At 42.3% G+C, this 12,260-nt stretch overlaps 1 protein-coding gene across 3 annotated transcripts in view; it reads right to left on the bottom strand.

Annotated features, from left to right (window-relative positions):
* Window positions 1-245: 245 nt before the first annotated feature.
* COLEC10 (collectin subfamily member 10) overlaps window positions 246-12,260 on the bottom strand; it is a 34,532-nt gene continuing 22,517 nt past the window's right edge. For all 3 annotated transcript variants that reach the window (XM_043507407.1, XM_043507406.1, XM_038391184.2), the window contains 4 exons: window positions 11,366-11,437; window positions 7,072-7,125; window positions 5,832-5,927; window positions 246-4,361 (listed from right to left, as the gene is read on the bottom strand). In XM_043507407.1, coding sequence (XP_043363342.1) covers window positions 3,973-4,361; window positions 5,832-5,927; window positions 7,072-7,125; window positions 11,366-11,437 — 611 coding nt within the window. In that variant the 3' untranslated portion in view covers window positions 246-3,972. The remainder of the gene's footprint in view (window positions 4,362-5,831; window positions 5,928-7,071; window positions 7,126-11,365; window positions 11,438-12,260) is intronic.

Below are 12,260 nucleotides of genomic sequence, written 5' to 3' on the forward strand. Positions count from 1 at the left end.
TTATCCGATCTGGATGGTAAGCAGATTGGTGAAGTACAATTCCCCCATAGCACTTGCATGTGTTGTAACTCTAGTGTGATGTCCTCTGGTGCTATGTAAGTAACTAAAAGTAATAACACTGTTGTAAAGCTTTCATGAAGCTGGGAAATAGGTGAGGCAATAAAGGACAGCTCACTGGTGAATTGTAGATAAGATAAAATATGTTTCGATTGTGTAGTGAAAGGAAATAGTCGCAACAGGCACTATGACTTCCAAAACCTTAAAGGATACGTTTATTTAATTGTTGTCTACTTTAAATAGTATTTGATCATACTACACTTGAAATAATAAGACCAAAAGAATAAATAGCACTGGATTGTTTTAAGCACATGCTTAAATCCATCTGTTCAGCAAAACACTTACACACATGACTTCAAAGGGACTTTATAACACACACTTACAGTTGGGCACTGTACAAGTGCTTTGCTGAATCAGAGCCTAAGAATATGCACGCTCCTCTCACCCCACCAACTCCTCCTTGTGGTTTCTCTTTAGTTAGCTTTACTATTCTCCTGGGTTGCTATTGTTGTCTGTAAGACAGGACCATACATATTACCAGCCCCACCCTTCTAATAAAAATTAGAGTGAAATATTGTCTCAGTATGTTGAAATATCAGCATGGAGAAACTCTGAAAGGGGTGGGGTGGAATGACTGCAGAGTCAGGCAGACAGTATGTGGTGATTAAACAGGAAGAGTTCAAAAATACCTTTACAAGATGTTGTTCTCACTTCCCATGCAAACAGAAAGCAACAAACATTATACCTTTCATTTGATCCTGCTCATTCCTTCTTTCACAACATTCTTGATCACACTAAATATGAATTAAATGCAAAATGTAAGCACATAAAAGCCAGAAAATCCAGACCAATGCTTTCCAAAGCAAATGCAACTTTTCTACTTCCCTCATAGCATAGGTGCTATTTTTATTACTAAACATAGTGTTTTTAGTTGTCTTAGTACATGTCATGTGGTTGTTATAATGGCTGTGTTTTCTGACTTGTGTACCTTTAAGATCTTATTTGAAATTAAACAAATACAGATACCTGTTTAGAAGTCTTTTGACTGTAGCCAAGAAATGTATTCAATCACCGTAGCTGCAAAATCAAATACCAACTGTCAACATGTGGTCAAACAGAATAAAAGAATTAAGGGAAATGGAACGATTTAGTGCCTGTATGAGATTAATGGCTGAACTGTTTGAGGAAAGATGGGCCAAACAGGCTAAAATGATTTTAATAAAAAGATCATGGATATAAGTTTTACTATATATACACATTATTGACAGTGTATGTAAAAATCTACAGTAGGTGCACTTAAAGTTCAATCCCATTCTAGAGACATTTCCAGTTCTAGTGGTTCACAGATATTCCCCAAAATTAGGGAATATCTGTGAAATCGTGAGCATCTCTAGGACCAGAATGAACATTTTAGGTGTTCCCACTGTGCTGTAACTAAACTACTCTGAGTCTCAACTCCATTGTTTTCACCTACTTTTTGTCTTGTCAACCTTTCTTTTAATACATTAATAAAATAATTGTATTGCCCTAAATTTTGGTTATCTTTAATAAAAAGTTAGTAACCAGATCTTAACCATAATGTTGCATGAATGCACAGGTAGAATATTTTTACATTTAATTCTTTTTTTTCTATAAAGGAAAAGATTACACAAATGTTACTGCCTTGGAACAGGAGGAAAGAGGTGTATTTGACAATGATTTCAGTGTAATCAGCCAATACTAGCAAATGACATTGCACTCTTTGAGGATAGAAGATACTCACAAATTAGTTCTTGGCTGACTTCTCTTTTCTGTATCCTTGGCCATGCAACTGAAGGCTGTCTTAGTGCTTTTCTCCCCAAGCTCTGAGCATGCTCCTGGATTACTTTAACTCATCGCTAGCCAAAGAGCAGTTGTTCAGATATCTTACCGTTGTTTTGATTTGGTCATGTATTTGAATAAGGAACTCAAATGGAATTGCTGTAAACCAAGTCAGGTCTCCCACACATGATGCTTTGACCCTGCAACAAACCATTTCTTTTTCTCTTTCTTTCCTCGACTTCATATGCCCCACCCCCAGCTCAGGGCTTGGCTGTAAGTCAAAGGCTCAGATTTCTAAAGCTATTTAGATGTTGCTCTGCTCTGTGTTGCAAGGCCTAAATGACTTAGATGGCTAAGTCCCATTTTCTAAAGTGACCTAACATCCTAAGTCCCACTGACTTTCAATGATACTGAGGCCTGGTCTACATTAGGAATTTACTTGGGTATAACTGTCTCTCAGGGTGTGAAAAATCCCCCTCATCCCCCCCGAGAGATGCAGTTAAACTGACCTAATCCCCAGTGTAGGCCAGCACTAGGTCAACAGGAGAATTCTCCCCTACACCTAGCTACCACCCCTTGGGGAGGTGGATTACCTACGCCAATGGGAGAAGCCCTCTCAGCAGAGTAGGTGCTGTCTTCACTAAAGTGCTACAGTGGTGCAGTGGTGCCACTGTAGTGTTTTATGTCTAGACATGCCCTAAGGGCAGGTCTACACTACAGCCTGGATCGACAATCCGAGATCGATCCACCAGCGGTCGATTTAGCAGGTCTAGTGAAGACATGCCAGATCGACAGCAGATTGCTCTCCAGTCGACTCCATACTCTACCCCGATGAGAAGAGTAAGGTAAGTTGACTGGAGAGTTTCTCCCGTCGACCCCCCGTGGTAACTCGACCTAAGGTACGTCAGCTCCAGCTACGTTATTCACATAGCTGGAGTTGCGTAGCGTAGGTCGACTTACCGTGGTAGTGTAGACATAGCCTTAGACTCCTAAGCGCCTAAATCACTTTTTAAAATGTTATATCCTACACTCCTTTAATATCTGGGTTAAAATCAAGTCTGATATCGAAATGAACTTGGATTATTTCCTACAGAAATAGCCTGGAGCAGTCCCAATGATTTCTCCAGGAGTACTCAGCGAGGAAGCACCAGCAAAGGTATCAACATCTGGCCTCTTTGGTAAATGCCCAAGTAGAAAAATAAATAGTTGGGATCTGATAGCAAAGCCTTCGCTTTCATTGCTGACCACTTGCTCATGCAAGCAGGAGCAGCCCTAGCCAGTAAGCTGACCAGAAAACATTTTTGGTGCTCACCTCCTGCCCCCAAGGCTGAATTAAAAAAACCCAACCCAAAAACCAAACCAACAAAACCCACAGCCAGCCAACCACTGGAGAAAGAAAAAGGCTGAACATTGCAGTGGTCCAGCACCCCCTGGAGTTCCAGGCCTGGTAACCACTATCTCAGAACAACTGGGCAGGGAGAAGTGGGGAGCAGGTGGAGTGATGATCCATATCAGCCAATATATTCGTCCAGCCACCACAGGGGCAGTAGAAGAGGGTTTTGGCAGCTCTTAAAGGGACGTTGCACGCTACTCCTCTATTCTCTAATACAACCAGGGAGCTGCAGAAAATATTGTGCCTCCCTGGTGCAGTCTACCACCTGGTGCTGCCTGTGGAGCATTGTGGTTGTGCACCACCCTCAGTGCAGTGCTGGTGTGGCTAAAAGCCACACTCTCTCCCTCGGTGGAGTTTGTGCAACATTTCAATAAGCTATTCAACCAGTTACTTTCCCCATTATTCACATACTGTCGCTCCATCAATGGAGTCAGACTCACTCATGCTGGTTCTAAATTTAGCCCAAGAACTTTAAACCACAAATCACTGAGATTCCCCATGAGCTGGGAAGCTAGGAAGCCCTCTGCAGGCCTGATTCTGCCTCCACATGCACCAGTGTAACTCCATTGACTTAAACATAGTTACTCTTGCTTTACACCAGTGTATGTGAGTGCAGCATCAGGCCCTATCTCTCTTAGCCCTGCCCAGCGCATCAGCTCTAATGGATAAATCAGGAGGAATTATTCCATGTCCAGAAGCTGCCTGGCAAGCACTCTGGCATTTTATTTTCTCTTCTTGAATTCACAAACAAAATAGATAGCCAAATGGCACTCTGAATCATTCCACTCTCCGGTGCTGAGCATTTCCACACAGTCCTCATGCACAGACACGTCCTTCGGCTCCCCTTCCTTCCAGTTGCTGTAATTCTGCAGTGGGGTATTATCCGCATACATGAACTGCCCTTCCTTCTCCATATCATTCACCCCAATGAACACACGGAAGAGGCCGCTCTTGGAGATGTAGTCGGCAATCAGTGCATTGGTTGCCTCATCCTTCGGCATTGCCAGCATCCCCCCTCTGATCCTGCAGTGGGTCATGGCCTCCTTGTAGCTCTTTTCTTCTTGGACAATGTAATAGAATTTCTCATCTGTTTCCCTGATTCCTGCTATTACTTTAGAAAGAAAAACAAACATCCTATTAACGGTCTCTCAAAATGTACACGAACCTCTCCTTAAACAGAACAACAGTGGAAATAGCCCATAAAGTGGGGAAATGGGTTTCCCACAACTGAGTTTCTGGTGACAATGATGAAGGCTTGAACAGGGAATGATATTAATGAGGATGGCATGCTTCTTATACAAGTGAGGGCAAGGCATAGTGCTCCTCAGTCCTGAATGCCCGGCATCTCCCTTGGCATTTCAGTTCTGGGCCTCTCTGCAGCAGTGGTTCTCAGATCATGTCCTGCCAGATGGACAAACAAGCCTGGGCAATTAGATGAGATCATCACATTCACTTCACTTGTGACTTAATATAGATGCCAGCATAGTGTCCAGAATGCAAAAGCAAGAATGCTAATAGAATTAGGGCCCTCTCAGTGTAAGTGGAGGCCAAAGTTCTGGGTGACTAAAGCTAGGCCTTTGAATTTGGCCCAATTTTCATAGCTGCTGTGTCTCCACAATATCCATGGACTACAAAGGGTGCTGTGGGTGCTCAGCATCTCTAATAACCAGGCCTCTTAGGGTTCAGTCATGCCATACAAGCACTACCCTGCACTGTGCATAGTGTGTAATCCTACCCAGAGCTCTCAGGTGTGCTGGGGCAGAGTAGCCGCTCCTCTGTCTCTTCAGGGAGTACAGCACATTCCCCAACTGCATGCTTGGGCAACTCTGACCACAAGCATGCTTCCTCGTTATCCATGAGTACCCCCTTTTGGGTGTCTGGCACCCCAGGTGCACTAGGAAAGAGTGAGCACTGGGACTCCAGTTGCACCCAGCTACTGTGCAAGGGTAGAAGGGGCAGGCGGTTTCTCATGTCCTCCTTTTCCCTTGCACGCCATGGAGCAGATTGGCACACACTTGTTCCTTGAATAGTCAGGGTAGTCAAAGTGGCTATCAAGTGCTATCATCCTGATTGCTGCTCATGTGGAAGTAACTAGCCCAGGTGGCAGGCAGTGGAGAATTGGAGCTGAAGGCCTTTAATTATATTTGTAACATTTTCCAACAAGCAACTTTGTGCTTTCTCCCTGGCCACCCCACAAGCTTGGGCGCAGTTCCTAATAAATATCTACAAAGTCACCCCATTGTCCTCCTTCAAATCCCACCTTAGCTCTTCTCTGCTGTGATGCCTACTACAAACTCGACAATGGTTGGGCAGTGGGTGTTCTGTGCCCACTGCCACTCATGTAGTACCTATCATCTGCTTGGTCCCTGGGGCACCCTTTACCTCTTTGTTTGTCTCCACCTGTTGTCTTATACTAATCTTACACTTAGATAGGAAGCTCTTTGAGGCAGGGACTGTCTCTTTATATACATTTCCACAGTGGCTAGCACAAGGGGGCCCTGGCCTTTAGGCGATATCTTAATATAACAATAATAATTAATTAAAAGGTGGGAACTATAAAATAAATGATGATGAAGCTTACCATTTTTGACAAATTTCATGGATGTCTTGAGTCGAGCAACATTAATATCCAGTTGTCCAACAACTTTGCGGTATCTCCCACAGTCACAGACCGTGCCTGATACAACACAGAAAACACCTGATTCACCAGCTGGGAAGGGTGGGCGGGGATACATGGTACTGCCTGACCTACCAATCTGCTCTCAGACCTTCTAAAAGACTTACTGCTGACTTGTGACAAGCTAGCGTCTCTTTATCCCCAGTGCTGCACCCATGGATGATAACACTCTGATTGACCTAACTGGGAGCTGGACTGTGCCTCCTTAACATGGGACTGTAACATTTCATTGATGTTTTGGTTTAGATTTTTCTCACCCACTTAAATATCTCTGATCTTGAAAAAGAACAATTCTTTCCTGGGGTAGGGGAGGCCCATCCCAGATGTGGGAGGTTTCACCCCCTTAATCGCCATATCCTCTGCCCCTCATAACTATTCTGTTATCAACCGGCCAGGACTCCACCTATCACAGCTGGCCCTATAACTTTATCTCCCTATGGCAGAGAAGTCAAAGCAGGGCAAGTTAACACAGTCTTGGGATCTATTAATTCCACTTAATCTATTAATGCCCTTGTGGGTTGGGTATATCCAAGGGAGACCAGCTGGCTTCCTAGCCCCCCCTACTCTTGCTCCAGAGAGTTGGGGTGGGGAACTTCTATTAGGTCAGAGAAAGGGATGAACATGCCACAGACATGGAACACTCCCCCTTTTCAAGCATAGACTCTTCTCTACCAGGGACATAGAAAAGAGCATGGAGCCCTTAAACTGGAAATTTTTTGGAGGGGGGGATTATGTCAATAAACTGTCTTGTGCACTTATGGTACAGTTGAAATAATTAACAACCATCACAGTTTGGGTTGTGTTTGGGCCTGATAATATATGACCTCTGGGGTGCTGTGTATTTTATTTCATTCTTCTGCTACTCCCGGAAAGAAGAGGGATGCAGTTAATGTCTCACAAGAATCTTTATGGTTTGCACAGCCTAAGCTGCCATTTAGTTAGAAATCCATATTTTGTTTTTAAAAAAATCTCGATCAAGAAACAGGGTTTCAATTAAGGATGAAAAACATTTCATGGATCTCAATTTTTCTGTGAAACCCCCAAACTTACAAAATGTCAGGAAACCCCAGGACCCCAGCAGGTTCAACCATCCTTATTAGAAAGACACAGTGCAGGAAATGTAGTGGTAACCAACATACAGTACCTGCTTTTCCCTTCCCTCCAGACACCCCAGATAAACCTTTGACTCCTTTGTCACCTGAATGAAGAAAAAAAAATGTTCATGTCTCAGGAGAGCATGTTTGAAAAACACGTTGGAAATTTATTTAGTAATGTATTAGCTGTGTGCATTTGGCAGAAGGACACTGATGTGTTGTGCTAGCAGATGTGCCAAATCAAACAATCTATGATTAATTCTGGTGAATGAAAAGAAGAACACTTTACTAGCTGACTGATAGCTCAGGCTTCTTGTGGGTGGCTGGTGCCTGGTACCCACTCAATTTAAGGGGGAGCTGCACAATGCCCTTTATATTGCTGGTTCATGAGATGCTGAAAGCCCTCAGCAAGTCAGTGGGAATTCTCTCAGCATCTTGCAAAACTGAGACCATATTGCACTGAATTACCAACATGTAAAATTAAGATACAGGATAAGTCTGGCTTGACAAAACCCAGTGAATTTCCATGGATGCATTAAGCAATGCATGCAGCTGGCAAACGGCTCTCTAGCTGAGGTAGGTAGGGGACCTCATTTCAGAATAAATCCATAGAAATCTGATATTTTTTATTTTGATTGTGTTTCTCATATTTTGAAAATCATTCAAATGATCCATATCTAAGTAGATGTACTAATACAAAAAGATGAGTGAGCATCTTTATTTCAAAGTCACTAATAATGATTTGAATGAGAAAACTGCCTGACTTTATTTAAAATTCATTTCAGCGCTCTCTGGTAGATTAAATAGCACCTTTACTTCAGAGCTCAAACGCTGCTTAATATTAATTCTATCTTGTAGTTTCACACCATGTATTTTTACATTATTTCTTTTCCTTCATATAGTTGTATTTTTTTGGAAGACATCAGGAGCTTACACACATTTTAATTAAATATAACTGACTCCCTTTTGTTCAGAGAGATGGAAATTCTGGAAAATTTCATTAAAGCACCTAATACTCTATAGCGTTAAACCATGAATGAGTTTTGGTTTTCTGTTCATATACTGAAGAATATTAATATATCTAGTGTGACAGGGTCGGGCCAGATGGCTATAGGAGAGTAATAGAAGGCAGATATATTAGCCCCAGGCTAAGTAGGTCCCTTTTCCCTGGGTAAGGTAACAGGGAAGGTTCCAGAATAATCAGGAACCTTCTGGAGACAATTAAGACAGGATGATTAGAACACCTGCAGCCAATCAAGAAGCTACTAGAATCAATTAAGGCAGGCTAATCAGGGCACCTAGGTTATAAAAAGGAGCTCACTTCAGTTTGTGGTGTGCGTGTGAGGAGTTGGGAGCAAGAGGCACTAGGAGCTGAGTGAGAATGCGGACTGTTGGAGGACTGAGGTGTACAAGCATTATCAGACACCAGGTCCTATGGTGAGGATAGGTCCTATGGTGAGGATAAAGAAGGAGTTGGGAGGGGGCCATGGGGAAGTAGCCTAGGGAGTTGTAGCTTTGCACAGCTGTTCCAGGAGGTACTCTAGACAGCTGCATTCCACAGGGCCCTGGGCTGGAACCCGGAGTAGAGGGCGGGCCCGAGTTCCCCCCAAATCCTCCCAACTCCTGGTCAGACACAGGAGGAGTCGACCAGGACTGTGAATTCAGAAAAACAGCCAAGCTAAGGACTGCTGTGAAGCTCCAAGGTGAGCAAATCCGCCAATAAGTGCAAGACCCATCAAGGTAGCACAGGAACTTTGTCACACTAGTAAAAGCTAAATTCTATGGGCAGTTAGTGCTCTTAGGCAAGCCAGGTGCAAATTGGCAGTGCACCAGCTTGCTGTACATCAACATCCCTGTGTGGCCACAGCTGTGGAAGTCCTGAGTATGACTGATTATCACTACTTGAAAGCCTAGTACACTAAGCCACACTCAAGGACTTCCAGTGTTCTGTAGATTCTCACAGTAATATGCCATGTAGAAGCCCAAAATTACATCAGTGTAAATACATAATAACACTACTGACTTCTTATCTCATGAAAATCAATAATACACATTGGCCAATATTTTCAAAAAATGACTAGTGATTTGGGGTACCACAATTCTCGGGTGCCTTATTTGATGTACCTTAAAGGGGCTTAATTTGCAGAGGGTGGATGTTCATTAAAATCAGGCCCCTTTAAAGTGTTTCAGATTAGTCACTAAAAAATGGAGACACTCAAAAACACCAGTCACTGTTTTGAAGATCTTCGCTATTGTTTGTAATGTCATAAGGAGCCGTATTAAAGAATCGCTTGCTGTGGACAAATTCTTTACAAATGTTGATAATAAAGAATGGGATACTTTGGCATCAGAGCCAGTTCCCCCATTTTCAGAATGACCTTTTCTATTTTTAACCTGGGTTGCCAAAAATTCTTTCCCACTGTCTGCCCCCATCATAGATATATAGTAAGTTAGCATGATAAAATACATTCATCTCTTGGTCTGGGTATAACCTCAGTTTTGTGACAGAAAACACTTGGAACACCTAAAGCAATAAACTGAACCCTAATACCAGCAGCAATTTGTTCCATCTGGCTTGAATGGCCTTTGCTTCTGGAAACAGAAACATTTTTTATTGTTTGTTTCCTCATTTTCTTCCAAACAGATGGTATAATTCTTTCTCGACCATCAGAGGCAATGTAAAAGTAACAGTCACTATGCTAGACAAAGAGCTGGACTGAGTTAAAAAGTTGGGGTCAGATTTTCAAAGATATGTAGATATTGAAGGATGCAAGTAGGCACTTAGTGAGATTTTCAAAAGCATCTTAGCAAGTTATTGAAATCCCTGGGAGTTAGGCACCTTACATGTTTAGGTGCTTTTGAAAATCCACTAGGTGCCTACTTGCATCCTTAAATATTTACTTTGTTTAAGGATGTTTACTTTATTTGAAAAATATTCAAAAATATCTTTGAAAATCTGCCCCGGGCTCAAATTCTGCAAATGCTATATAAATCTGGAGTAATTCCACTGAAGTCAATGGGACGGGGGAGATCTAAGCCACTTTTCTGCTTCCTTAATTTTGTCTAGGAGCCTCAGGGCCAACTGTTCTCAATTACGTGGTCTACATCAGTCAGCTAGGGACTACTCCTTCCGCTACCTGTCTCCTGCCTGCTCCTACTCTTGGGAGCATACACTAGCTTTACACCAACTGGGTATTCCCCCTGTGTCAGTAGAATCCCCAGCAGAGGTCTAAAGCAGTTCTCCATTCCCTTTGCGCAGCTATCTTTATTCAGCCATGTCTCCCATTGAAGCCAATAGGAATTGATGTTCAAAAAGGCTGTAGGTTGAGACTCAGTAATGCAAAGCCAAAAGTTAGACTTGGCTTTTTTTCTTATTTGCTTGCAAAGTCCATATAGTTCTTTCAGATTATTTAAACAAATGTTTCGGTGTTCTTTTGTCTTAAAAACAAACACAAACAGTGCTAGTGCCCAAGAATCACACACTAATATAAAGCTGAGTACACAGGTGTTGCACTTTGTTTGGTTGTTACAAGCCATAGTAAAAATTAAACCACACAGCACATCAGACAGTCATGTAGCTGTATGAAATTTCCATTCCGCTGTAATAAAAGTGTCATTCCTTTTCGTCCTGCTTAAGTGGAAATTAAACCAAACAATATGAATAAAGAGGGCGCATGTATGTTTATTGATGTATTTGTTCAGTAACTTATAATTGTTTGTGTATAGTTTGTAGATGTGTGTGACAGAAATAACAGTCTTCCCCAACTAGGTTTCTACTGAAGCAACTAGGAAAACTGAGGGCCTCTTCTGACAGGTCAGACAGGTGTAGTTATATTCTACCTTGATATACAAGGGACAGGCTTTCAGACTAAGTAATTGGTGTCAGAACATGAGTCCTAAAATCACTGCCAAATCTAGGTCTCCTGCAAGGAGCTTGCCCATTGCACACCAATGTGGTTAGCTAGGTCCAGACATTAGGCATGAATAATAAGCAGCAGAATATTGACTCATGATCCTCGGCTTTGAAAGCAAGAAGGTAAAATCCTGGCCTCATTGCAGTCGATGGGAGTTTTGCCATATTGAAGCCAGGATTTCAGCCTATGCTTTTTATTTTGTAATCTAAAAGAGACCAGCTTTCTTAGCTTAGCTAGAACATACACACACCAGACTGTATCATGATCCCCAATTTGCTTATGTAAATATATTTGGGGCACATAAACCAGACGTTATTTGAAGCTGAGTTATTTTTACCTAATAGCTGTAATTCTTAAAACATACAAATCATGTCATAATTGAATATGTACCTTCGCAAAAAAAAAAAAAAAGTAACATGAAACAAATTACCTTTTCCACCAATTGGGCCAATTTTCCCAATCATTCCCTGATCCCCACTATCCCCCATTGCTCCTTTGTTTCCTGAAAAGGAAAGCAATGAAAAGAAGGTGAATGGTTCGACCCATTCAGAGGACACTGTTTAACTCTTCAGATGATTTGTTACTTTTTGAAGGTGTGCAAGTGCAATCAAGCAATGTGTGTTACCGGGCCTCTTCTGGGCCGATCCACAGGGGATATAAGTCTGTGACATCCCCACTTAAAGAGCTTTGGCTTTTTAGCTCCATAGCAGCTCATGCTGTTAGCTTTGGAGGTCCCGCAATTTGTTGGCCAAAAATTGGGCTCTCTATCCTTCTTGCCAGTCTCTGTAATTGACAGGTTCTTAGCAGGCATCAGAAATGTAACTTTCATGCTGGAAAAAAAGATTTAAACAAGATTCCCGTTGATTTTATGCAGAGGATCTCCTATCTTTCCCCCTCCTGCTCACTCTCCCTGGCCCAGAATTTTAAATGTATTTAGGGATTTGTCTGCTCAGCACTGCAAGGCCTGTGTCTGGAGGTATTAGGACGACTACTAATGGACGGTTCTGACCTCCTGTACTATGGACTAAACAGCATGACATTTCAGTACTGTTATATTAAAACTCTCAACTGACATACCCAGAGGCATCATCTTTTATATTGAAAATACAGATTAAAACCCATTTTAGTTATTCATATATTAATTATGCTACAGAGCTAATCCATAGCCAATAGCTCAGTGATTCTCAGACTATGGGTTGGGACCCCAAAGTGTGTCATGACGCTGTTTTAATGGGGTCACCAGGGATGGCATTAGACTAGCTTGGGCCTAGGACCAAAGCTGAAGCTTGAGTCCCAGTGCCTGGGGCCAAAGCCCAAGGGCTTCA

Source organism: Dermochelys coriacea, chromosome 2, assembly GCF_009764565.3.
Source record: "Dermochelys coriacea isolate rDerCor1 chromosome 2, rDerCor1.pri.v4, whole genome shotgun sequence".
NCBI lineage: Eukaryota > Metazoa > Chordata > Testudines > Dermochelyidae > Dermochelys > Dermochelys coriacea.